General features: G+C 48.9%; 2 protein-coding genes across 11 annotated transcripts; one reads left to right on the plus strand and one right to left on the minus strand.

The window, feature by feature from the left end:
- DDB2 (damage specific DNA binding protein 2) lies at positions 1-27,303 on the minus strand. Of its 8 annotated transcripts, none has more exons than XM_072038696.1 (13): positions 26,729-27,303; positions 25,936-26,047; positions 24,704-24,838; positions 22,858-23,041; positions 20,593-20,723; positions 19,907-20,098; positions 17,127-17,293; positions 15,880-15,979; positions 14,317-14,494; positions 13,110-13,255; positions 12,697-12,861; positions 12,338-12,383; positions 10,478-11,669 (listed from the first exon to the last, which is right to left on the minus strand). In XM_072038696.1, the coding sequence occupies exons 4-13, from the start codon at positions 23,027-23,029 to the stop codon at positions 11,419-11,421; spliced, it is 1,548 nt and encodes a 515-aa protein (XP_071894797.1). In that variant the 5' UTR covers positions 23,030-23,041; positions 24,704-24,838; positions 25,936-26,047; positions 26,729-27,303; the 3' UTR covers positions 10,478-11,418. The 8 variants fall into 8 exon arrangements, 7 of the variants coding, with proteins under 7 accessions (XP_071894797.1, XP_071894796.1, XP_071894798.1 ...); XM_072038695.1 differs by having other exon boundaries at positions 25,936-26,100; XR_011809663.1 differs by lacking the exons at positions 24,704-24,838; positions 25,936-26,047 and adding an exon at positions 1-633 and having other exon boundaries at positions 920-11,669.
- LOC113840866 (ciliary microtubule associated protein 1A-like) lies at positions 5,437-9,182 on the plus strand. Of its 3 annotated transcripts, XM_072038709.1 has the most exons (7): positions 5,437-5,570; positions 5,830-5,956; positions 6,582-6,782; positions 7,218-7,319; positions 7,500-7,621; positions 8,074-8,214; positions 9,045-9,182. In XM_072038709.1, the coding sequence occupies exons 2-7, from the start codon at positions 5,851-5,853 to the stop codon at positions 9,126-9,128; spliced, it is 756 nt and encodes a 251-aa protein (XP_071894810.1). In that variant the 5' UTR covers positions 5,437-5,570; positions 5,830-5,850; the 3' UTR covers positions 9,129-9,182. The 3 variants fall into 3 exon arrangements, with proteins under 3 accessions (XP_071894810.1, XP_071894809.1, XP_038036414.2); XM_072038708.1 differs by lacking the exon at positions 9,045-9,182 and having other exon boundaries at positions 8,074-8,616; XM_038180486.2 differs by lacking the exons at positions 5,437-5,570; positions 5,830-5,956; positions 6,582-6,782; positions 9,045-9,182 and adding an exon at positions 6,852-6,992 and having other exon boundaries at positions 8,074-8,616.
- Positions 27,304-27,345: the final 42 nt, after the last annotated feature.

Below are 27,345 nucleotides of genomic sequence, written 5' to 3' on the forward strand. Positions count from 1 at the left end.
TTCAGTTTAGTACAAAACTTTATTCATACCAATACTGCAAAACTACAAAAGTGAACACAGAATCTGAGCAGGCCTGGAGCCTGTCCCATCCACCAACCTCTGGAACAGCAGCAAGGCCCCAGACAGCTTTATTTTATTAACAAACTAGAATATGCAAAACTTTTCAGTTTAACAGCAGTTTCAAGATTTGGCTCTGAAAGGGGGTGTCTGGAAGAAATCCTCCCCAACAAGCCCATATTGGCTAGATATTTCCTTTGGCCTCATCCTGGAATCACTTAGCAATTTCTTTGCCCTTCGACTCATCCGGGTCCAGATCTGGAAACAGATGGTGGTCTCCTTTGTTTAGCTGTGCCAAAATGCCAACCAAGTACTACTGGGACTAGTTTAGGTGTTGTTTTTTTTTCCAAGTTTGAGGAGAATGTGCAGGGAAGAAGAGTAGGAATGGAGGCATCAAGGACTTTGGTTCTTATCGCTGCTTCTCTATTAAATGCGGCAGCTCCCAGCAATGTCTCTGTGTGGAGGAACGATGGGTGAATTGACAGACCGCTTTGATTTCAGAAGCGGATGACTTCTGAGGAAAGGCCACTGGAACAGCCTGGTCTTCATGATGGTGGCCATTTCAGTTTGCTTTAGCTGTTGTAAATAAAGACCTGGTTTTACATTTTTTTACCCAGGTGTTGTGTGTTTTTTAATTTCTCCTCCAGCTCCTGGCCTTGCCCCGGGCTCCTGTCTCAGGGTACTTCAGCCCGTTTCTGCCAGCTGCTGCCCGTGCCCTGCTTGTGCCTGTTGACACATGCTTAACCCTCTGAAACAGAACTGCAACATTTGGAAGTTCTTGGAGAACCTGAGAAGGTATAACCTGTTCGCGTGCTGGAAAATAGCCTCTCCCAGCAGGAAATATTCTGAGAAAGTGCCGTACCTGAGACAATTCACAAGTATGAATTCAAGGCGGGTGTGCAGGGTAATAACAGCAACACAGTAGTTGATCGCCATTTGCCGAGGCGATCGGCTCCGGGGCAGACGCGTTCTGCAGCGGAGCGGGGGATCGGGCCAGGCAGGGCTAATTTTCCGGCATCGAGCCGACTTCAGGGAGCCGCCAGGACCCGGCAGCCCTCCTGAGGGAGGCTGACGAGGCGAAGGCGGAGCCAGCAGCGCCCCCTCCCCGGCCGTTCAACAGCTGCCCCTAGGGAGCGCGGCGAACAGGGCGGGCAAACAGGCAGGGCGAGCAGGCAGGGCGAGCAGGCAGGGCGAGCAGGCAGGGCGAGCAGGCAGGGCGGAGAGCAACCCCCTGCCCACACGAACACCTCTTAACGACAGCCGTTAGCTAGGTGATAACGGTCTCCACCAGGCACGGTGCGCTCTCCAGGAGGTCGGTGTACACCCAGACCGACTGCCCGTTAAAAAATGCAGCGGTTCAGGTCACGGGATGCAGGGAGTGTCAGAGCCTGCTGCTGCCGTCGGCGGGAGGCAGAGACGCTGCGTGCGTGAGGTGCGAGCAGGTGGATGACCTGATCCGCATGGTGGCGGAGCTCAAGGAGGAGGTGGAGAGGTTGAGGGCCATCAGGGAGTGTGAGCGGGAGATAGACTGGTGGAGTAACTCCCTGCAGGGCCTCAAGGAGAGGTACCGGGGTGAGACACCCCAGATGGGGGTGGACCCCCTGCCCTGTCGCCGTCGGGCAGAGGGAGGGGATCTGGGAGTTGAGGAGGAATGGAGACAGGTCCCTGCTCGACATGGCAGGCGATGCCCTCCCCTTCCGGCCCCACCTTCCCAGGTGCCCTTACGAAACAGGTTTGAGGCCCTGGAGATTGAGAGACCAGCAACTGAGGAAGAGGTAGAAAGTGTTCCCAGGAGGATGCCTAGGGCGAGGAGGTCGACTCCACGCCTCAGGACTGCCTCCACCAAGAAAGACAGGAGGGTGATTGTTGTGGGAGACTCTGTCCTTAGGGGAACAGAGGGTCCTATTTGTCGGCCTGACCCTACCCGTAGGGAAGTCTGCTGCCTCCCTGGGGCCAGGGTCAGGGACGTCGCCAAGAAAGTCAAGTGCCTGGTACGGCCCACTGACTACTACCCGCTACTGGTCTTTCAGGCTGGTAGCGATGAAGTAGCAACGAGAAGTCCGAAGGCGATCAAAAGAGACTTTAGGGATTTGGAGCGACTACTTAGAGGATCAGGCGCGCAGATTGTGTTTGCCTCTGTCCTTCCGATAGGGGGGATCGAAGCAGAAAGGTGTGCTGTTCACATAAACTCGTGGCTTCGAGACTGGTGTGACCGGCAGAACTTTGGGTTCTTTGACCACGGGAAGGCCTATGCTACACCGGGCCTGATGGCACCGGACGGGAAGGGCCTCTCTCGGAGAGGGGTAAGGATCTTTGGTCAGGAGTTGGCAGGGCTGATAGATAGGGCTTTAAACTAGAGCCGAAGGGGGAAGGGGCTAAAACCAGGTACGCCGGTGAAGACCTAAGGGATGGTATGCTAGAATCAGAGGGGCTGTGTGCCAGTGAGATCCTTCAGTTAGATCCACAAGGTGCTAAGTGTAAGGAGACGCACCTGAAATGCTTCTACACGAACGCACGCAGTATGAGGAATAAAATGGATGAGCTAGAAGTCCTGGCCCAGTCCCGCAACTACGACATCATCGGCATAAGCGAAACCTGGTGGGATGAGTCCTGTGACTGGGGTGTTGCGATAGATGGTTACAGGCTCTTCAGGAGGGACAGGCAGGGTAGGCGAGGTGGTGGGGTGGCGATGTATGTGAAGCAGGGGCTGGACTGTGTGGAACTTCAGGTTGGCGATGGCAAAGTTGAGAGCCTCTGGGTAAGGATCAAGGGACGAACGAATAAAGGGGATGTCATTGTGGGAGTCTATTACAGACCGCCTGGCCAGGACGATAGCGCCGATAACTTATTCTTTACAGAACTAAGAGAGGCCTCGAGATTAACTCCCCTTGTCCTTATGGGGGACTTCAACCTGCCAGACGTTAACTGGGAGTGCCACACGGCTGACACGAGCAAGTCCAGGAGGTTCATGAAGCACCTAGACAATAACTTCTTGGTGCAGGTGCTAACGGAGCCAACTAGGAAAGGTGCCCTCCTAGACCTGTTGCTAGAAAACAGAGAGGGTCTGGTGGGAGATGTGGTGATTGGTGGCCGCCTCGGTCATAGCGACCATGAAGTGGTTGAGTTCAAAATTTACGGTGACAGAAGGACAAGTGCCACCAAAACCTCATCCCTAGATATGGGGAAAGCGGACTTCAGGCTGCTCAGGGAACTAGTCAGCAAGGTCCCCTGGGAAGCTGCTCTTGAAGGCCTCGATGTCCACCAGTGCTGGTCATTCTTTAAGCGATGCCTCCTAGAAGCACAAGATCAGGCAATTCCTAAATATCGCAAGTCAGGCAGGCGGGGCAGGAGGCCGGCGTGGCTGACCAGGAACATTCTGATGGAGATTAGGCGGAAACAGAGAGTGTTTCGCTACTGGAAGGAGGGCCAGGTGTCATGGAAAGAATACAGGGATGCTGTTCGTGTTTGTAGGGAGAAAATTCGTGTGGCTAAAGCACACCTAGAGTTGAAGCTGGCTGCGTCTGTGAGAGAAAATAAAAAGGTTTTTTTTAGATATGTGAATGGAAAAAGGAGAACTAAAGAATACAGTATCAAGATCTTACTGCTACAGGGAGGCAGAGAGACAAAAAGCTCTCATTTTGGTTGCTTTGGCCTCTCCATTAGGGACCATGCTGTCTGCAACACTCCCTCAGCCTCCTGATCTCTTCCAGCAGCACTATCTTGTTGTCGACGGAAGGAAGACACAGACGCTCAATATGAGTGATCAGTGAACTTCGATTTATTGGATAGCTCAGCCGTCTTTTATATGATTCAATATAATTAGCTCATACATATTGCAAAAGCTAAGCTCACTATTGGTTAGTGCAACTTTCCCTATCTTATCAGCTAGCTCCTCATTCCCTCAACCGTTATCCCGTCTTAGGTACTTTCCCATCCACACACTGACACAATGCCTTTGTCCCTTGATTGGCTTCCCGCCATCGGCCAGACTCATTTGAGCTGCGTTCGATACTTTTTTAGCTCGCGACCTCCAAGTTGTTCAACATTCACATGACCTACTTCACTTAACCATTCCTCCACACTATCTGTCCATTCATCGCTGTGTTTAGGGAGCTTACGGTGACCAAGTCTTTCAATTCAGTTTCCCTGGAGATGGATGAAGTGGCTTTCATGAAATCACCCCAGGAGAGTTGGGGCAGCAATAACAGTACATTTTCTGCTGATACTACCTGTAGCTTGCAAGTACTTCGAGCTATCACATAAGCATACCCACGGTTACGTGTCCCCTGGGTTTAAGTGCCCCTAGGTTAATTACCTCAAGCACTGTCCTGCAGTTTATTTAGTACAAGGGGCGTGTGAGACGCTTGGTGCTCCCAGGATGCCCTTGTGAGGGGCTGGGAGGGCAGGAGGTGCTTAAGCAAGGTGTGGGGTGCTCCCAGGGCACTTGTGAAAGGGGCTGGATGCACACAGGGTGCTCGGACAAGGAGGGGGGTCTGCCCCTGTCCCCACCACCCCAAAGCGGGGACATGCGGTACAGGGGGTACGACAAGGATGCCCTCGGCCTGGCTGCTGGGCTTGGGGGCATCATGGACAACAAGGGGGGCAGCGGAGATGAGGAGGAAATTAGGAACACCAGGAGGAAATGGTAATTTCAGGAGATCGGGAAGAAACAACTTCCCACCCTCAGTCCATGTCACATGTACCACAATCTTCTACATCGTCTCAGACCCTCTCCAAGTACATGGACACTACACACATTTTCACTGCCACCACCCTCAGGGCCCTCCCTACCCACTTGCACCCCACAGCCAAGCATCCATCCAAATTTTAGATTTCTTTCACCCATTTTTTTTTTATTCTTGTTCTCCTGAAACTCGAGAACCTGCTGCCTCAGAGCCCAATTTCCCTGTTTTCCAGAGAAACGGTGTGTCTTCAGTGAACTGAGACACAGGGATGTGAGCAGTGCTGCCCTAGCTCCAAAGCTGTAATCATTCATTGCTCTGCAAGATCTTCCTGTGCTGTTTCAGAGGAGGCCTTGTCTCTCCAGTATTCTCTCAGAACAAAAGTTTACATCACACAGGATCGTAAAATCATCCAGGGTAGGAAAAGACCATTTACTCCCACCTTTAAACTAGTCCTAAAAGGATTAGTTTAAGTCCCTAGTTGGAGACTTGTCCCCAAGGACAGCCCAGCTCCACGCCCCAGCCTGGGGGGCACAGGGCTGGCATCTCCCTGGGCTGAGGCCAGAGACACTTTACCAGATGGGGTCCAGCCCAAGCCTTGGAGGTAACAGCCCAGATGGGGTCACCATGGTTCTGAAGCCTCTATGCTGTCATAATGCGTTTCCATGGCGATGCCGTCCCCTATAAAAGCTGGCAGCTGACACCCTCCCCCAGAGTCAGAGTCTGTCCTGAGCTCTGCCTGTCCGCAGCAGCTCTCTGTGCCCTGTGACTGTGAGCAGCCACAGCAGCAGCGCTCATCCTCACCGAATTTTCCTTCCAAGGCTAAGAAAGGTGAAGTGGAGCTCCTCCCGCAGGGAGAGGCGGGTTTCAGACCTGGGTTTTGGGACTGGAGATTCAGCTGTCGGTCTGCTGGTGAAAGAAGCAGCGATAGCTTTGTTTCCTCTGAAGGCTCAGTACCGAGGCACAGAGGGACGGGGGAGAAGTCCTGTGCACCAAGCGGAGCACTGGCACCTGAAAGAGAGGGGCAGAGCTGAACTCCAGGCTCTTTCGGGGCAGCCCATCAGTAACTCCTCTGCTCTTCTACCTTTAGGCTTTGGAGACACCTACCAGCATGGACGGAGCCTTTGTGGGGACGTGGAGACCTCACCGCCCCCGCGGCCCGATCATGGCCCAGTTCACCACCCCTGGGCCCAAGTACTCCATCCCAGGGGCAACAGGTACCGCAAACAAACCCAGGGCAGGCGGCACATCTAGGACATCGCTGCTCACAACAGCCCAAAAGTCTTTTTTTGGCAAAGCCTCCGTGCCCCCCAGGCCTGGCAGAGGAAGGCTGATACTTCCCCTCACCCAGGAGAGCGCTGCTTTCATACCAGCAAAAGCAACGGCCTGGGCAGCATTTCCTGGCGCTGTTCCCATTGGCACTCCAGGGAAGTCAAAGCCTCACAGAAGCCACCTTCCTGTTGGCTTGCCCTCGGCTCTCCAAGTGTCTGTGGGGTTACACTCTTGGATAGCAGCTGAATCCCAGGGATGCTCGTTATGGAGTGCCAACACTGGTGCTCCAAGCAGTGTTTTTGAACCGCTGGGTGCAGGAAGCGTGCTGGCCACACATCGGCTGTCTCTATCTGCTGCCTTTGCAGTGCAGCTACAAAGCCATTTGTGCTTCTTGGCTGACTCTTCTGCACCCCAAGCACTGCGTAACTGGCTTGTGGTTGTAGTAGTCTTGGAGGAAAAAGGCCCACGGGAGGGGAATTTGGGAGGATGGTGACTCCAACTGCGCCTCTTCCAGCGGAGCTTGAAGCGTGCAGCCTCCTGGAGGTGCCCTTTGTGTGCTTTGCTTCCTAGGTTTCGTGGGCCACAGTCCCATCAAAAACCGAGCCCCTGCTTACACTTGCAGAGGGACCAAGCCACCCGTGACCGGCGGCTGCGGTCCTGGTCCCCGCTACTTCGTGGAGCCTGACATCACCAGGACGGGGAAGTACGTGCCTCCAGGCGCCCACATCCGGGGACTTCCCAAAATAAACACTGAGGTCACACCCGGACCAAGTGAGTAGCAGTTCTCCAGCTCTTCATCCCAACAAGACCACAGCACCCCACTTCTGCCCTGGCCTAGCAGGGGAACAAGCCATAAGTGTGGGCAGCCATAAATGCCCTCTGAGAAGGAGACCTGCCAAGGACCACGGGCTGTGGGCAAGGACCACGGGCTGTGGGCAAGGACGATGGGCTGTGGGCAAGGATCCAGAGTCCAGAAAGAAGGTGGCACAGGCGGGGGGCTGACAAGAGGGACAGCAGGGCAGGACAAAGCTGCGGGGTGCAGAGAAATCCCTCTTGGTGCTGCCTGTGTCCTCCAGCACAGGGCAGGAGGAGCTGCCAGAGAGCTGGCAATTTTGCAGCTCTTCTGAAGAGCCCCTCCTTGGGATATTGCCTCTGTGTCTGGAGAAAAAGACCAGCACTTGACTGCTTTTCTTCTCTCGGCCCCAGGCGATTACCACACGGAAACATCCAACAAGCACGTCTTTAAATGTCCACCCGTGCAGTCCATGGCCTTCCGGCACGAGGCCTTCCGAGCAGACCGACCTCCAGGTAAGGCGACCCCGGGCAGGGCAGACACTTGCAGCCTGCGCGAGCTCCAGGGACAGCCTGCTGCTGCTCCGCCTTGGCAAGGGGCCGCTTCCAAAGCCTCCCCCTGACCTGTGGGGAGAGAAGCAGCAGCTTCTCACTCAGGACCCCATCGCTCACCCTCTCTTTTTGCTCCTCCTGCAGGCCCTGGCACCTACACCTTACCCAGGCTGATGGGACCTAACACAGCCTATACAACCGCCAGCCCGTGCTACTCTATGAAGTGGAAGAGTAAGCACGATCGCTTCGATGCAGACCTCTCCAAGGTGAGCGGTGCTTCCCTTCTTTTCCACACTGCCTAGTGACCCCGAGCTGCTCTCCTCGTGCCACGAGGGCTCCAAAGCCTGCTGCATCCTTGCTTAGGGCAGGCTTCTGTGCACCAAGAGCAAAGCCAGAGAATCCACAGCTGTACTTGCGGGGCCACAGAGCACTCCTGCTGTTCCAGCGGGAAGACAACACAGGGATGCTCTGCCTACACCTGCAAGTGCCTCACTTTCCAGCTCTGGCAGTTTTGATGATGCAGAGCTCATCAGAACTGATGGCTACCTGCCTGACGCTCTGGAACATGCCCCTCTTTGGAGGGGAGCAGGCTGTGCCACCGCCGACATTGTCCCAGGCTTTCCACACCCCTTCTCTGTTAAGGGTGCAGCCCTCGTGGGGAATCGGGAAGGAGAAACCTGTGAATTTGTACCCATCGAGGTCCCCGGCTCTCTTGCAGACTCCCGGTCCCGCCGCATTCCCAAAGATTGAGGTGGATACCTACAAAAGAAGGGCACCCATCTACACCATGGGAGCCCAAACCAGAATTGGAGGGGACAGAACCATCAAGCCTGGGCCCGCGGACTACCGCACTGGAAAGGTAAGGCAGCCTGCTCGCCTCTCCTGCTCCGTTTTCCAACGAGCAGCCTTCAAGCATCTCCCCCTCCTGCTCAGGCTTCAGAGAACAAACGGGCTTCTCACTGCAGGCACCAGCTGCAGGACAGCAGGCCTGCTCCCTGCCCCAGACCCTAGCAGAGGAAGGGCAGAGGACACGGCTTTTCCCTTCCATTCCCTCCGCCCTTACACACGACTTGCTCATCCATCACCATCTGTGAGAGTGGAGCTTGGGGACACCCTGCAGATACACGGGGAGGGGAATCCAGCAAAGGCTAGGCTTGGAGAAAGTTCTGGATCCAGGGCAGGTCCAGCTGAGCTTGCCATGCCAGATGGAATAACCGTCCTTTCAGCCCAGTTTCCTTTTGCACACAAGAGCTTCTCTTGAAGTGGAATGAGACAAAAAGCAGACAAAAATCAGGGAGGTCGTTATTTACCTCTCCCATATCTGTGGTGATGACTGCTTGCCCCAAACGGCAAGCAGGAAGAGCATCAAAGCATTTCCAGTGCTCGGCTAACATGGGAGGTTTTGAAAGAGCATGCCACCAGGACAGGGAGAGTTAGCTAAAGGTTCCCAGGCGTGCATACAGCTGTGGATGAGACATGCCAAGTGCCCGTAGCCACCCCTGTTAGAGCAGGCTGCCTTCACTGCAACAAGTCTGCTCCAGCAGGAAGCTGAAGCAGCGCTGCACTCACATCCTGACACGGAGCAGTAAGAGAGAGGCATACAGGGACTGGCTAGGAACAGGGGGATGTGTGGGACAGCAAGAAGGACCCTTAATGAACCCCTCTTTTTTTAAACTTTTCCCCTTCCAGGTGACACTGATCAAGCCCCAGGCACCTGAAACCACTTTTGGAATCCGTCACTCCATCTATACAACTCCACTCATAGTGGAATAAAAAAAAGTTCCCCAAAAGACCTGGCTTGTTCTCCTTGAGCTATGAGGAGAGGAATGAGAAGGAAGGGAAGCGGGGTGTGAGTGAGGAAGTTTCCTTTTCCCTCTGTAAGGTTAAAGCCTCAGCAAAAAGAGTTCAAGAGGAGAGCCCCACAATCCAAAGGGCACGCAAGACAGCCAGATCTACCGGCACCTTTTCACCTGCGTGCCTTCAACCCACTAGGCCTTGCATCCTGATTGCTCCCTTCACCCTGTGCCAGGGCCGTTCCTCTCCTGCAGGCTGCAGTGCTTCTGGCTGAGGAGAGATGCCAGCCCCACAAAGAGCCATCAGAGCTCAACGCCGCGCCATGACAGCACTCAGGGCCTTCCCTACCCACTCGCACCCCACAGCCGAGCATCCTGGAGCTGCACCATGCAGCTGCTGCAGGGAACTTTACGCCAAGCGTTTACCACCTGCCTCGTAGCTTCCGGCAGCATGCGAGACTGCAGCAGGCACCAGAAGCACCAGCACTTCACGTGGTGATGCTGCACATTGACTTCCCACCCTAAGTTCCCTTTCTGGTGCAGTTCCCTTCCCCTCTTGGCAGGGGAAGCCAGATCTTAGGTTACAGGCATTTCCTTTTCTTCCCCATGGAGTACCGTGGGGGCTTTTCCCTACACCTTATTGGCATCTGCCAGCATGGGAACTCTGAATCAGCAGAAGCAGCTTGCTTTTCTCAACATCTTTCCCACCTTTTTGGCCTCTGAAGATAGCATCTAGGTCTGCTGCATAGCAAGACAGTCATAAGGGAAAAGCCACTGCCTGTGAGAACAGGCACAAGAAAGAAATAAGAGAAAGTACACTGAAGGGGACCAGACCTGTTATTTTTAAAGGCAGCACATTTTGCACATGCAGAAGAAAGGTTTCTGTGACGATTTAGACTTTTTGACTGTGAACGACTTTCTGTGATTGTTCCAATACATTTCCTTTTCATCATTAAAATCAGACTCACACTGAACTCCACTCCTCCTGTTCTCTGAGCTCACAGGGCTAACCCCAGTGTGCTCAGTGTTGGAAAACAGAACGTACTGCAGTACGCCCCCTCCCAAGGGGAAACTGTGATTTACAGTCCCAGCAGCAGACAGAGAATTGAGATAAACTAGTTTTGATGGCAGCAACCATGCTCAGACACAGCTCATAATGCAGCTATCAAGGGTCCATTGAAGACACAGCATTACGACTGACTTCTCTAGTTCTAGTACTGTTCTAGTTCTCTTAGTTCATCAGGAGAAAGGTCAACATCTTCTAACCTCCCAAACAAAAGCAGCTCAGCAGAATGTGCAAAGCACCCACTCTATGTGCCACAGAAGGACTTCAGTTTAGTACAAAACTTTATTCATACCAATACTGCAAAACTACAAAAGTGAACACAGAATCTGAGCAGGCCTGGAGCCTGTCCCATCCACCAACCTCTGGAACAGCAGCAAGGCCCCAGATAGCTTTATTTTATTAACAAACTAGAATATGCAAAACTTTTCAGTTTAACAGCAGTTTCAAGATTTGGCTCTGAAAGGGGGTGTCTGGAAGAAATCCCACATTTCTGCCTTAAAACATTCATCCAATATTCTGACGTGCATAGGCATGGGTGAGAAAAATTACCTAATTGGTAGCAAGAAAAAGCCTGGAGTTCTCGAGATATAAACTACTAAATCAGTAGGTTCCCAGCTCTGTACTGCCCATGCATCCCACAAGGCAGACAAAGAGGTCTGGCAAGTTCTTTGTGGCCTAGTTAAATAGCTGCAAGCACAGAATAGGCGAAGCCTGAGGTTCTGACAGATGCACACTGTGGGGAAAGCTGGTGTTCCTCGGGTCACCCAAGCTATCCATCACCTCACCCCTGCAAATATTGGACCTTTTCAGGACGTCAGTGTCACTAACAAAGGCTTCCTCAGTTCAGTTTGACTAGGACTCTCTGGGGACCCGTCATGAGCTGCTCCACAGCGCGCTACATGAGGTGATCACCTCTGTTACCAATCTGTTACTGGTAACAAGCAGATGTGGCAGGCTGGAAGCAGTAACTGCAGCAGGATCTGAAGACCTCTGAAGTTTCCCTGATGCCTCAGAAAATAGGTGGTAATTCCACCTGGAGGACAAACACAGCTCTCTAGAAGGGGAAGCAAAGGGAATCAGGGAAGCAAGATCAGATCCAGGGAAGAAGGACAAAGCAAGAAGGCTAATGCCCTGCAGCACTTATGCTGCCCTCTGCCAGCACTGAATTTGTCCTCTCTGATCCAGAAAGGATCAAAATACTAAATCAGTTTTCTAGGTCCTTCCCTTTTCGCTTCCTTGCCTGTGATTTAGAATCTTTGCTTTTTGTTCTCATCTCTTCCACATCCCAAGACAGTAATTTAGCTTTCAGTTTGCTTGTCCCTGGGTTTGCCTGTCTCTGCCCTCCACGTCTGGACAAACTCCGGCTTCCGATCCCCTGTTCTGTCATGGCTTTCAGAAGATGTTCTTGCTTCTTCATCACCATCTCCTCCCGGCTCCAGATCAGAATATTAAAGCCTGAGAGGAAAAATTAAACATTGTATTTGATGTAGATCTTCTGACAGACAATACCTTTGGCTATGCTGCTTAAATGCCAGAAATTCAAAATGTTTTGTCTGTTCTAAGACATTTCCAAGGCAAATAGGATACAAAGATATTTATTGCAGACAATCTCCAAACACCCATGGAATTTTCTCTAATTACAAAATGTAATCAAGTAATTTCTAATCTCCTCTGTCACAGTTATAAGACATAAATCTATAATCAGTTCCCTTAATCCCATACCGCCTAAGAAAAATCTTGTAATCTTGGCTGTAAAGCCTGGGAAATAAGGTAAGTCAAATAAAGGGAAAGTGCTACAGGCCTAGCCGGAAAAGGCCTTTTTCCCCCCATCCTGTGTTCTGGAACTGTCATATGGCCGGCAGATGGCAGCAGGGCTCAGGGGAGGCTTCTTCCCCTGCAGATCTCGTGCTCAGGAATGCTTGAGAGATGACTAGCAGCCCATTTTGTAACGGCAGAAGACAAAGACTGACAAGAAGGTCTTGACTTCCTTCACACATGTAGAAAATTATAGGGGACTGCTAGTGAATGGGATCTGGGAAACCACACTCACGACTTGCTTATAGTTTTGAGAAACAAGCCTACCCTTTCCTGGGTGCTTAGTGTTCCAGGTTCTCTTTACTCACCCATGCCAGAGGCCAGTGTGTCTCCCATAGGGTTAAATTTATTGAGCTGAAAATGGAAAAACAATGAGAGTCTGTAAGAACATCAGTGCTTACATAACAGAGGCGTAAGAGCACCACTGCTTATATAATGGCAACAATCTGGAAAGCAAAATGCTCCCTAAAGAGCATCACAGGAAACCCACAGATGACCACAGAACAGCCCCGCTCGAGTCAGCAGCTTTAGCCAGCAGCCACAACCCCACGAGACTGTGAGTCTGTCACAAGTGGAGAGGACGTTCCTATTGTTCTCGTCCCTAAAGCCCATCTCTTGGCTGCAGTTCAACATGCAGAGGTAGTTTTAGTTGCAGTGCCCAACTCACCGAGATGATACCAGACGCGTTTGGGTCGTGGAGCTGACAAACCATCTCCCCGGTGTTCCCATCGAATATATCAACAGTCCGTAGCTCGTTCACCGTGTACCCTGGGAACTTCGGGTCTGGGTAGCGACCTGCTACAATGAGGTCATAGCGAGGATGCCACGTCGCCTGGTCACAGAGCAGAGCGACAGGGAGTTAGAGAGGGGCAGAGTTAATGCTGACACACACCAGGGAACCATCCCACTCACAGCCTCAGAAACACGAGCATCCTCAGCAGAATGCTCTGCAAGAGCTGCAGCAGTGTGAATATCCACCCACCATCGTATCCTGCCCAGAAATCAGACCATTTCTTTCAAAGCCTGCTGCTAGCACCAAGGGTGATGCTCCTCTTGGAGTGAGTTACTGGCTTAACTCACCTTAATAGGTGTGAGGTGCTGGAACTGCCGATGTGGGTGCGGGATCAGATGCTGTGGTTTGGTCCAGTCTGAACAAGAGTAAACCCTGATTTCGTTGCGCTGGTCTGTAGTCAGCAGCTTGGCACCATCTGTTGGGCTGAAGTAAGCTGGGAGAGGGGGACAACGAGGCAAACAAGTCAATCACAGCACTGTGATCTCAAGAAACATAAAAGTCACATTTCTCTAACTAGAAAAATGTCAACTTGTTTCTTTTTTAAACTAAGAATGTACATGTGGCCATGTGCCCCAACACAAGACTTCACCTGTCTCAAGCAAATTCAAGGCTCTTACGGTAAGCTGAAACCTACAGCACGGGGTTACATAGGAAGAATCACTATTCTCATTTTAGAGTCAGAAAGAGACATAGCCAAGAAAGGAACTTGTTCATTCAGATGGGAAGTCACCAGAAAAGATGGATACAGACCCCTGCAGTTTAGACTTGCAGAAACTGGTAAAACTGCAGCCAAGAAACAGCCTTGAGTCCCACGTCCTGCTTTTGCCAAAAGGGACCATCCCAATAAATTCAGTTTTCTCATCTCAGACACTGCTGATGTTTCAGCACTAACAAAGCACAGTGCCACGGTTTGTACAGCAAGACTGAGGCCATCTGTAGCTTCCCTATTTCACCTCCCTGCCTCTGGCTGCACATTCCCACTGCCTTCCTTGCTCATAAGCACCAGAAAAAGGCAACTGGCATGCACGAAAGCTTTTCAGCAAGAAAGCAGGAGCATCCTCTCTGTTAAACCTGTAAGAAAATAATGAGCTCTAAGCTGCCTAGGATAAGTCTGTCAAAAAACAGAATTTGTGTGCGCTTCCACCACGAACAGCAATTCTGAATAATTTACTCAGGTGGTTAAAAAAAAATACAGGTTAACAAGTTAAATCAACCTTCTCCCAAAGGACTGAGGTAAAATTCATGTTCAATGTTTGTGTTTAAAAGTTATATGATACTTGAACAATTTGCATCTGGCTGTATCAAAGCTTGCTCCAAAGTGTTTTCATCTCTTAAAAACACAAAGATAAGTGGAAGAAAGAGAATCAACTCATGCTTTTTGGGAAGAAAAGCAACATAGAATCCAAAACTCATGAAAAAAGAAAGGAAGAAAAACACGTGGATGGGAGATGCAGCAGACATCCATGTGACAAAATTTTTATCTCATGAACTTACCTGCATTGACAGGTTTATCATGAGGAAGCACATGAAGAAAATTAGTTTTGTCTTTGATGTTTCTGAGGTCCCAGATTTTGACTGTCTGATCCACAGATGCTGTGGCCAACAGCCACTCACATCGAGAGTTAAACTCCACATGAGATACTTTCTTCTTGTGCAATTTCAGCTTCCAAATCTGAAGCAGAGGAAACAAACAAAAAAAATAAAAATCACACACACACAAAAAAGGACTGGATTAAAAAAAATGAAATGAGAATCTGCTAGTGTTCTTGTGCAGAGTAAAGAGGTCATACATTTACAGAGTTAAAAAAAAAAAAAAGAAACAAAAAACCTTCTGTAATACACCTACTGGAAACAAGAAAGGAGAAGATTGACCTTGGAACTATTTAATCCTGAGAGAATCTCTGATCCACCAACTTATTACAGCTATAGGAAACAAAAATACAATCCCTGTTTCATGGAGGGAAGTATTAATGTCACTGTTAAGACCTCATGTGGAATACTTCATGCAGTGCCAGTGCTGCAGCTGCAGGAAAATTAAAACAAACTGGAACAGGTACAGAAATGAGCCACCAACATAATAAGGAAGGGCCTACTTTGTGGGAGATCAGAAAAGCTTGCTTTCTTTATCTTAGTAAAATTGACAGGTGATGGGATACAATTGGCTTCTAGAAACGTATCAGAAAAGAAATATAAGCAAAGGAGAAATATTTTAATTAAGCAGAACAAATGGATATAAACTGACTATCAGTAAATTTATACTAGATGCCAGATGATTATTTCTGATCAAAGGAGTACAGCTGGCCCACCCTCTATAATAATGCGTATCTCCAGAGTGCAGAAGAGCCCATCAAGTTCTTTCAAGAGAAAAAAAATAAAGAAAGCAACTAACCTTTAATACACAAAACTCATGTACTCATAACCCTGCTCTCTAATTTACATAGCTGCCTCTGGCCACAGCTCACCGGGTGGCACACTCTTACAGATGTTACCCTTGCAGGCAGGAGAAATGGTAATTCCAGTGTGGTGGTACAGCAGGCTCCTGTAAGCAGGGCCACTCCAAGCCTGTTCTCTAATAGGTTTCTGTACTGCTTCAGAGTCTGCCTCTGCCTGCCCTCTCATGTCTAGAAGCAGTAGTGCAATTTATATCCCAGTGTTTGTTGAATTACGGTTCCGTACTTACTCCACAGTCATGGAAAGGTGTCTGTCAAAGTAGTGCCTCCCAGATGACTCCTATCAGGGCGCTTAATTTTTGGAAGGATGAAGGTTGCTGGCAGAACGTATTTAGGCTCTTCAGGTTACCATATAATTACTCTGCCCAGTAACAAACACTTTTAAGAAAAGGGCAGCACATCACACAGTCCCTGTTGGAGATTTGTTACTATCACGCTGACCAACATGCTTGACAGAAGTGGAGGAAGTCTCAGCCCCTAAACTATATGTAGGCTCATCTCCTCAGCTGCAAGGCACTTGTCCACTTTACTGGGCCCCTGTAGTGCAGGGAAGTCGATGAGCCATGCAGATTCCCATAAAGGAGGTGCTGTAAGGAGCCATACAAACCTCTTCACCAGAAGTGCTGAGCAGAACCACGTTGCCCAAATTATCTCCTGTCACCACAGCGCGGCAGCTTGCAGAAACATCAACACTGCAGTACCAGCAACTAGAGGGAAAGAGACAAAAATCAGTGCTGCCTCCCACAGGCAGCTGAAGGCAGCTGAGCTCTGGTTCACATCTGGTCCCTTTCTGACAAAGGATACTGCAACAGATTGCAATTGCCATCTCCTGCCTGATCTGATGGGGTGGCCCTCAACATCAGGAAGGGGGCTGGTTTATCAGCAGTGCTTGTTTTGGCGACTGAATATGAAATAATTTCCAAGTAATTTGTGAAGTGCTCACTAGACAGAGTGTGACATGTTGGGACAGTGGAATACAAAGGCTGAGAAGTCCCTTGGAGCCTGCACACTTTGAGAAAGATCAGAACGCCCATGCAACATTGCCAAACATACAGAAACAGCTTTAAAATAAGGTTTTCCACAATACAGTGAAGCAGCAGTAAAGAAAAGACAAAAGCTTTGGATTGGAAAGTTGCACCTCTAAACTGTCTCAACTTCATGCTCCAAGAAACAAAACTGAGTGGAGACTTATCTGATAAAGATCTATTTCTTAACCCCAGCTCTGCTGGGAGGGTAGGGCTAGTGAGAGTAAAACTGGGGTCCTTTGGGAGCCTGGAGGGAAAGCTTTAATTTGCAATGAATTGCAAATTATTCTTGATTTCAAGGCACTGGGAATTAGCATGGTGAGCCTGCACACTCCAGAGGGCAATAGGGTAAACTCAGTAAGCTGAAACTTTGATTCTTCAGGAATGTTTTTTTGGCCTTCCTCTGCTGCCTGAGCTGCTGCACACAAAGCGCCCAGAACACCCATCACAACGAAGAGCAGAAAGCATGTTCTGCTCTTCTCTCCTCACACTTTATACAGCAAAGTTTTGTCAGTACCTGCAAGACAGGAGATGGTGTCACCAGAAACAACACCAGAAGGTGCATGCAGCGCACTCGGCTACTGCAAAAACAGAGGTGCCCTGGGGCTGCCTAGCTTGTCACCCCCCCTGCTGTGCTGGAGCAGGGACCGGGAGCCTATCTCTGAGCTTCCTCACAGGACCACGTCACGCCAAGGATCTCCTCATGCTTGCAAAGAAGCAGATGTTAGTGAGCACGAGCAGAGCCACAGCACTAACCCAGCACTAAGGGTAAACCATTAACCACAGCATTAAGGAGCAGAGATTCATCCTTGCACAGCTCCCTCCTCACCAAACATTATGGAGCTCATGGCCACAGTCCGGGGCACGGGAGATCACCTGCACCGCTCTGCTCTCAAGGTCCTGCAGGCTTAGGGTGCCATCCCCTGATGCCACATAAAGCTTCACTGCCTCATAAGGACTGAACTTGATGTCTCCAAGAGAATCTCCTGGCCCTTTCTGGAATACACACAGAGCCAAAAGGCATCAAGGTTAGAGTGGGGGAAAAAAAATCTTAATACAACTCATCTCCTGGAACACACTGCAGGTTTCCCAAGGCACGATGCACCGCTCTTTTTTCAGGGGACACACATAAGATCTTTCTGATCTGTTTCAGACCTGAGCATATACATTCTGAGCCTCTAGGTTCAACCCCACAGCTTTGGGCTGCAAACTTCATTAGCAGCACTGCTTCCTCTGCTGCTGAGGGAATGACAAACCTGCAGTGACAAATCTGCAGTGAACCACCTGGCTCAGAACAGGCTTAGGTGATCGGAAGAAAAACCAGCACCACTGCATGCAGAAGCTATATAAAATCTCAGGACAGCCCTGCACCAAGCTTTTCTTACAGAGGTTTCATTCACCAGTTCACTACAGCCTACTTCCATTCCTTCTCTAGTCCTTCTCAAGGTACCAGCAGGCAGCACAAGAGCAGTGCCAGGAGTAATTCTACTGCTAGCTACAAGGCACAAGAACCTCAACTGAGGAAATGTGGAAAACATACACAAAGACAGAAAAGAAGGACACAGACTGGGAGTTCCCAGACTCTGACGTGCACTCCATCTGCTGCTCACAGAGCAACCATTTAATGAAGTCACACAGTACACACGAGCTGTTAAGAGGCCAGTGAATATGAAAAGCCCACCCATAGAGCTTGCTTGCCCTCACAGCAGCAAAGAAAGACTGCATGACCTTTCAAATCCTGGCATTACTGTGACAGGGATCCACCGGGATACAAGATCTTCCCGTCCCACCTTGCCTACCTGACCAGTCATCCCAGCACCACTAGGGCTCACCTTCTGCCTCAAGACAAGACTGCAGCTGGAACAGCCGCTTTGGAAACCAACCATGAAAGCTGCTAACAGAAAGCATCAGGTGGAGAAAAGTAAAGAGGAGGCTAACCCCTTTTCTCTCACTTACCTAGCACTGAAGTAACTAATTGAAGAGGTCAGGCTTCCTCATGAGTCCACAGAATACTGTGAGAGGGGGATTCTAAGCACGGGCAGATAGAATTGCCTCTAGAGATTCATCTCCTCATTCCTCTGAAGAATCCGAGTCTTAATTTTGGTATTTTATACAAGAAGCACCGAAAGTTAGGTGGGATGAACTGGTGTGATCCTTATGACGTGTACCACTTAAAGGCAGTGGTGTTTGTGGAGAAGGACTGAGGGGACCGCAGATGGCTCTGCAAAAGCCATCTGGCAGCGAGCAGCACTGCTAGGAGGCCAAGAGGTCAGCAGGTCCCCAGGGCAGAGCTACAGAACACAGAGCTGAGGAAATCCACCCCACACTCCCAGGTGTAACAGGTAGTAAGCAAGCATCTGGGTCCTTCCCCTTAATGAGGGAGAGCTCTCTTCTACCCACCACCCCATTTCAGAGAAAAATAAAAAGGGAGAGTGAGCCTCCTCAGAAGGGAGAGCACTCTTGACATGTAGAGGGTAAAGGAAGTCTATGTGGAGAAGAAGCCCAGCTCCCATATATTGGAGACCAGCATCTCTCTCTCTCTCTGTAGTGCTCCTGCCAGCAGGATGCAGAGGCCCAAAACATTGCTGTATTTCTTACTCCCAGTCCTCGGAGATGGTGAAGACCCGGAAAGTATTGCCATTAAAATCCTGCAGGGTGGTAGTGCCGGCAACTGACGAAGTGTACAGCTGGCTAGGGTTAAAAGGGTTAAACTTCATTCCTGTGATGGCCCCTCCAGCTCCCATCTACAAGGAAGGGGATGAACAAAAGAAAAAATCCACTGAGTGATGGGGAAGGAGGAAAGTGTGTGCTCTAAGTCTGCATTCTCTGCTACGTTCTTAACAGCAACAGTCAAACACACCACAGCCCTCCAGGAGACAAAGACAACCATGCCTTCCCACATGACAGTTGTCTAGGCAGCTGCCCTCCCAGAGAATAGAGCTGCAACTCTGCCAGTCCCCCAGCAATGTGCTCCTCAGCTGACATCACACTAGTAACAAAAAAAAGAAATACAGCCCTGGAATTTTTGGAGGATGGAATTCCTTCCAGTGCACACCTATGTTAATTTAGGAAGGGACAGAAGAGTCTTTTAGAGTCCCTGTAGGACTGCCAATGGCTGAATATACCATGGGGGCATGCTAGCTGTACAAACCACTCATTCTAGCTTAGTTTTTTACTTCAGATGAAGGCACTTTGTTTCTCTCCACTCAAAGTTGTTTCTTCATCTGACACAGAATAAAAGGTGAGCAGAGAAAAGATCAAGACCTAAACCAGACAGACCCTCTCTGCCTATTTGCTTCTGGCATCCCTTTAAAATAATTGTTTTGCCAGTTGCTGATTTTTTCCCCACACTGAACACACATCAAGTACAGTTTCATTATGAATTTACTCAACAAGCCTCTGTTCTCCCTAGTGCAATAGGATTGTTCCCTAGAACAATCTGAACTTAGGAATGACATGCTGCTGCATCTCAGTCCTGCCCCATGGCTGGCTACTCTGCAGCCCAAGGCCTTCATGTGTTTCTCACAACAGATCTCAGTTCTGACCCGCAGATATTTGGTGGTGCTCCAGTTTTCCCCTCCTACCCACCCCACACACCCAGAGACTTACCCCTTTTATAAAGCAGGTTTTAGTAAGTACTTCGTAGTCCCACAGAATGATGTCTCCACCTTTGGAACCAACAGCCACAGTACTTGGGTGTGTTGGATGCCACTCCAGGCATGTCACTCTCCTGTCAAAGGGACTTGCTGTTCGAAAGAGGCGGTATGAGGTCAGAGAACGCAGAAAGGGCAGCTGTAGACACTGTTACAAAGATAAAAGATAATTATGACTTCTGCAGGGATCCCTGAGTATCTCTGAATGAGGAGCGCTAACAATTCCTAATCACCACCAGCTGTAGAACATTCACAGCAAAGGCTAAGCTCCTCTCCGCAAGGAGTACGTGCTGTCCCCAAGGGAAACAATCTGGACCACGCAAATCCACATCAACCACAGCACCCGGAAAGCAACAGAGAACTGAGAGATACCATGCTTTAAATGACGTACAGGGAGCTAAGCCTCTTGGGCTGAGCTAAGAAGGCAGGATAACTAATATTAATGAGGGAGGGTAACATCTCCCTGTCAGAAACAAGACCTTGATGACTATGTCATTGCTGTGCATCCAGAACGTTACACTTCACCTACAGCTACAGTGTCATAGGCCTCCATCCCAATTGCTTGCAGCTTAACAATACAGCATAAAAAAAAAAAAAAAAGAGTTAGGACATCCAACAGGTCATGAAGGAGGAACTCCTCACCTGCCTGAGCTGCGCCCGGATGGAGCCTCCCAGCTTGTTCTGGTAGACATAATGAACAATGCTGCACTGCCGCTCCAGCTGATGGAAAAGGGCTCTGGTGTTTCTCGTCACAGACCCACCTCCACTCCGACCTGCCAGAGAGGAAAAGAATAAAAGTTACTGGGAGCCAATGCCGGTCATGCTCATTCACTAAACAACACAGGAAGACATCTGTATTTGCTGCTAAATCCATGAAAAGCTTCAGTCACAAGTGAAAAGACTAAATGACTCTTACACGTCTAAGGAGCAAGCAGCCTTTGCCACTGTGGAGTCCAGTGCTTCTCATAGGCTGCCAAACTTTGTGTATGCTTCTTCATGTTAAAACTTCCTTCTGCCAGCCAAAGATTTAGCAAAAAGACAGCATGAGAGGGAGGACTAAAGCAAATTCTCAGGTGGCGCATCTCTTGGACAGTATACAGCCTGAATGGTTCATACCCAAAATATACTGAGGCAATCCAAAGCCCCAACAACTTGGCAACATGCAATGGGAGGGGGTGAGCCCCTGTGTACAGAGGAAAGAAGGTCAGACTTATGAAGAGCAGAAATATTACACCTGAAATTTCCCCAAGTGTAGCAATAGGAGTTCCCACACAGTTCCTGAAATGCCTGCTTGTGAATGAGAATATTCTATCTGCTTGTGCTGTAGCCCGTACAGTCTGCCTGCAAACTGTGAGGTTTGTTTTTGATAATAGACTTGCTGACGCCTCATCGCCTGAAAACCTTTCTGTTCAGGGTGATTTTTGCTGAGAGCACAGCATGCTTCTACATTTTGTTCATGTTCCAAGTTTTATCTTCAGGGACCTTTAGATAAAAACAAGATCTGTGCGCAGTCCCATGTCTATGATCTAATCATCCCCATGGCAATAGACTGTAACACCTCAGTAGATCTAGATGTCAAATGAGAAAGATGCCTTTGTTAAGAAACAAAAATGCTACGTTCATTTAAGGATACTAATGAAAAAACAGAAGATCAAAAACGTAAGGATCATTCTGTGTGATTAGAACCTAAACAAAATCTTCCTTTAATGCAAGCCTGGAACCTAGAAATGCAGGGGTGAGAGACTAAACTTCTTTATTCATATGCCAACATAGTGCTAACACTTGCCTCACCTGTTGAATTGGGCATAAGAGGATTTATATTTTAACTCATTTTTCTCTTTTTTTTTCTTCCTCCACAGAAGAATTAGTATCCACAGTTCCTTCTTCAGAAGTGACAGAAGGGGGCATATTTTTTTCAGATTCAGTGTGGTTGCAAAGGATAATTTACTAAGTAAAAACTTCAGGCCTTTTTAGAATCTGCTGTAGTAAACGCTTAAAAACAGATTTCAACTGCAAGAAACTGGACCTGTACTACACAATTCAGAAGAATTTTTTTTTTTCCAAGCTATATTAAAATCAATATAAAAACAGTAAAGAAGCATTACGATTTTCTTTGAGGTTTGGATGCTTTTCCCACAAAGTGTGTATAAAGAACAGAAAATCTCAAATGCAAAGGTCTTGGTCTTTTTAAGAAAGGTCTTAGGGAAAAATACGATTGGTCTCTTTTTCCTCAAAGTACTAACCACATCCAACTCCCTCTGAAACTTAGGGGAACTACAGGTGCTCACCAAATCTGAAAATCAGGCCATGAAGTTACAATGAAAACCACACAGCTAAGTCAGCTACAGAAGATGCTTTAACTATCCACAACTACGTACAGAACTCCTTTCCAGCAAGAGTATTTTGCTTCCATGACCACTGTCCACACTGCCAACTGCTCCAAATTTTGTAACTCCTGCTTGCTTTAGGAAAAGTTAGAATACGCACAGATCAGGTGGAAATGCCAGTTTAGACTGCACGCTGTAGAACACCAACCTTACAGCTAAGAAACTGCATTAAGAATTGCATGGAAGAAAAAAATGATTCATTACCAAGGCTGTCTGTCCTACAATAAAGCAGACATCTGGTAATTCAGGAATTCCACAGAATTCTCCAATGTGCTGTGATGGCATTATGTGGGCAGGCTTCTACCAAGGGGTTATGGAGTCTCAAAAATGAAGGACAGACATGCAGACACACTCTCATTAGACAGATAATTGGAGGCTGCACTACCCTGATACATGTCTGTGTATCACTTGAATATGTAACAGTCATCTGAACACTACTCTTGGCATTCTCCTTCTTCAGCTAGTCGATACCTGTGATTTAGGGTAAATCTGGTTGGGAGAAACAGTAAAGAAGCATTACCGATTTTCTCTAGGGGTTTGGATGTTTTTCTCAGAAACAATTTCCTTGCTAGTGGTTCGTTCTCTAGTTCCTTGCAGTCCAGTTTCCTTTTCCCAGACGATTTTGCCTCTTCTGACCAATACTCATGCGCCCTCTCATGCTTCTTGTCCTTTGGCTGATTTACTGGAGCCATTCTGTCTGACCACTAGAAGCAAATAAAACACGGAAGGTAAGACTGTCACAGACTTTTAACCAGACAACAGAGAGGAAAACTGGAGTGAAATTTATCCCAGTGGCCTGGAAGTAGTGCTTATACCCATAGCCTCTTTCATCAGCATGACAGTAGCTTTTTGTTGTGTTCTGCTGGAGAGGGGAACAGGTTCAATAAACTCTTCTTTGTTCCCATATGAAAATGAGTGTATCCTACAGCACTGGGGTATGTTTTGACAGATGTGCTTCTACCGAAATTTTAAGCTTAAAACCCACAGATCTGCATAAAGCACATCTGTGAAACCACATAATACCGTAACTGTTCCTGCAGCAGCTCACACTGGGCTCTTCAGATTGGGCTAAGGACAGGGTCTGAGCTGTTGCAAAGCTGGCCAAGACTGACTGCTGTCCCACCGAGCCCGTTCAGAAGACACTTCCTACTCTTCCTACTTCACGGCCACCACCTAATATTTGGGCTGGGCTCCCTCGCTAAGCTCCAAACACGCTTTTGACCGTGGGGGCCAGCACCACACGCCTGCCGCCTGCCCCGGCTCCCCGCCTCCTCCTCCCGGCTGCAGGGCACCGCACCCCGGGGGCTCCTCGGGGAAGAGCCCGCTGGGGGCCGGGTCCCTCCCCGGGTCCTCACCGAGCCTCCCCGCTCTCACCTGCGCTCCGCCGGCCTCCGCTGCCCCGGCCCCTCCCCGGAGCTTTCATAACCGGGGCGGGGAGGAGCGGGGGGGCCGCGGCTGCCGGCGCCGGGAGCGGCGCCGAGCCCTGAGGCGGCCTCAGCAGGGCCCCGCCGCCGCCATCTCACGGCCCCAAGCGCGGGGGGCGAGCCTCTGAGGCGGCCTCCAGGGGTTCAGCTCAGCTTCTTCGGGGCTCCTAGGGGAATAATTAATTACTGCGGCACCGAATGGGTTGATTAAAGCTGCGTGGAGAGGGCCCAAAATAGATCAACCGAACAGCGAGCGAAAAAAAGAAGAGAGGCTATTTAAAAACGCGACTTGCACTGCCAGGCGCACCTGGTGTCGAGCTGTGGTGGAGCTCAACAGAAAAACCTGTGCCTTACAGCTGGGGAAAAAGAAAAACAATCCCCAGCTGGAGGCACACACGCCTCCCTCCCTCCCTCTCCATCCAGGAGGGAGGCTACTGCCTGCCTTGCCTCCAGAGCAGCAGGCAGCCCGTGCCTCAGGTCCCCATCGATATTCTGAGTAATAACGTCCTGTCATCCACACAGCTGGTGTGTAGTCCTAAAATATCTCTGTGTAACCACTCCTACAGTTGTAGGTGTGCTGCTTTTTTGAGGAGACAGGGGGTTCTGTTCAAGTTACCTATACATTTTCTCACATAGTAGAAAATGAACTGAAAAACTACTAGGAGAAGGTGCAAAGAGCCAAACTCCAGACCTTTCTGCTGCACTGAAAAAATTTATTAGTTTTAGCATCCTAAAACCAAGGATCAGAATGACCTGGAAAAAAAATCATAACTGCTGACAGATGTCAGTTTTGACATGTTTACAGACATGTCAGACAGTTTTGAACATGTATGCCAGCCTGACCATGGTCTTACCAAGCACTTTTGTAACACACAGCATCCTTCTGAGAATTGTACCCATTAACAAAATATAGCAATAGCAGTAACTGAAAGTAGTATTTACCTGCTTTCCTCACAAGCCTTGAAGGCTTGATTTCTGGGAAGAGAAATTACTATAGAAAAATAGCCTCCTTGTCTTGACAATGATCAACGGTTTTGTCTACAGGTCTGCACATGTCATCATCATCAGAGGCAGAACCTGTGGAGGTCATCAGGAATCGACAACAAATCACCAATTAAAGGACAAAAATCTTAACATCCCCTGTTTTTCACGTACAGTAAAAGGTGTAAATTTCTAAGTCTGTAACTGAAGACAAATGCCCCAATACCAACTCTCTTCAAGCAGATTGAAAGACCTGTATTGCTTTTAGTGATCTATGTATTAATCCCAAAGTAAACTCCAATGGTGTCATCTAGGTTACCCCCAGCAATGTTGTGTACTTCCTGTCCCCATTCCTTTCATCTTCCAGTGTTTGCTTCCCTGCACAGAGGGCACGCACAGTAACCTACGGGTTTCCTCATTGCGCTGTCATGGTTAGCATTTTCTATCAATTACTAACACCACATTTGCTTTCTCTCTCAAGAGTCACCAGATTATTTTTGTAATCGTTATTCACTAAGGACAAGAATAGCAGTTTACAAATCATGCACAGCAGAAAGGCCACTGGCATGGGGTGCCGCCAATTAGTACTGGTATGCCAGTACTAAGCAGACGTGGTGCACCGCAGGCCAGAGAAAGAGTAATTTGAAAATACTACTCTGCATTTACAGGCTCACACTCTTCAAACTAATGTATGCAGCAAAGTCAAAAGAGTATAAATATGCATGAGCAGGATATTAGGCTTTTTTTTTTTTTTTAACAATGCCTTCTGTCTGATATACGCTCTTGTTGAGGTTCCACCTTAGTTATAGCTCACAGTTCTCTATTAGAGAATAAAGCTGTCTTGTTGCTGGGTCTGGTAAAGCTATATTCTGACTAAGACCGTCGACTTCATGGTATTTGTAATACTAGTTGGTATTTTGCCTCCTTGTTGCCAGGATCTTTTTCCAAAGCATGAATGTTTTTGGCTACTTTAGTCTGACTACTGATGTAAAGAGTACCATTACAGCAACTTGAGTTTTGCCCGCAGATGCAAGCAAGACTTATCTTCTGCTAAAAGGTAGGAAAAACTTTTCAATCCCCAGGAGATAAGAGTAAATATGCTATCTAACCTCCTTCTATCCCATGACCTTTACTAGGCTGCCCTGCATCAGGAAAAAGAGCAGAAGTATTGCTATTCTAATTATCTTGTTTACCTGAGCACTCAATTTTCCCTAAGCAATTCCAGTCTTAGAGGAAAGGAGTGAGACAGCCATGTTACGTAGTAGTCGTAACTTGTTACTTAGTCAGCACTGGGGACAGCCAGATCTGAAATGGAAGGCATCTCAGATGCTCAATGCATGGAGTATCAGTATCAAAATCTGCATAACATAAAATAAGGCAAACAGTGGATAAAGAATATTAATGAATTACGTGTTTTTGCTTTCCCCTACCTCATTAATGTACGTACATTTGATAATGGCATTAAAATCTCATATAGTTAATTTAGAGAATCTCTACGCCAAAGAATTGGCATTGGTTTTGTTCATTTTTTTTCAGGGGTGGTGGTGGTGTCTTATTTTTAAAATAAAAAAAATATTATTTTAGTAAGATAAAAAGTTAATGCTCAGTAATAATTAACTTCTAGGGTAAGATAAATGTCTTGAGTCGCTTTTTGAAAGTACACTCATTGTTATACCACACACAGTGACATATCACGGGAATCTACTCAGGGGAAAGCGAACTGAGGATTGGCCCCAGGGCAAAATAAGTGGAACGGTTTCTAAGATCTCCTTTCTAATAGGAATTCATAGTCTCTGAAGGTCCTCTGTAGAGGTACGTTTCTACCTCCTATAAAACTTGGGGCAGTTGTCAAGAGAGAAAACATCCCTGGGCTGCTCCAGAGAAGCGGCAGCACAGATTTACGGCATGTTCTTTCCTCTCTCCCTCCTGTAAGGCTCTCAAACTTTCCTCTCTCCACTGATTGCATAAACATCACGGCAAACTCACAGTTGGTCCTTGGAGTTGGGTCCCAGGTCTCTTGGAAGCAGTCAAGAGAAGAGGGGCCAGCGAGGCCTCCAGGCGCTCCTCTACACGCTCTGTCCCAGCGTCATGGCAAACCACACCCGAGGCCTGGCGCTAGAAATGGAAACTCTGGCACGCAAACCTCCTGGTACTTCGAAAAAGCTGGCTTCGACCAAGAGACTGAAAAGACGAGGTCTGGGTTATTCAGGAAAAAGGTTTCCAGAGGAGAGGGCGAATGGACTGAGTCAGCTCTGAGGGAGCGAGCCAAAAGGCCACCACGCCGAGTCGCGCCGAGGCTGCTCCCCGACCCCAGGAGAATGACCCACGCCTCACAGAACCGAGGGATGGGGGCTCTGGGTGGGCACAGTGGGCTGCAGCTCGCAGTAACCAGCTAACCGAGCCAAACTCCCTGAGCACTGACTCCTCACAGGCCTGCCTGCCCCCTCAAGCACTCGCCATACTGGGGGGCGACCCCCCAAGTGCTTTAAGCGACACCCCACAAAACGCAGGGCGACCCCCGAGCCCCTGCCCGGACAGCCACTTCTACTCCTCCGAGCCAGCCCCACCTGCCCGTGAGGCCCCGTTAATTAGCTAATTAGGGA

This window comes from Anas platyrhynchos, chromosome 5 (genome assembly GCF_047663525.1).
Source record: "Anas platyrhynchos isolate ZD024472 breed Pekin duck chromosome 5, IASCAAS_PekinDuck_T2T, whole genome shotgun sequence".
Classification (NCBI taxonomy): Eukaryota; Metazoa; Chordata; class Aves; order Anseriformes; family Anatidae; genus Anas; species Anas platyrhynchos.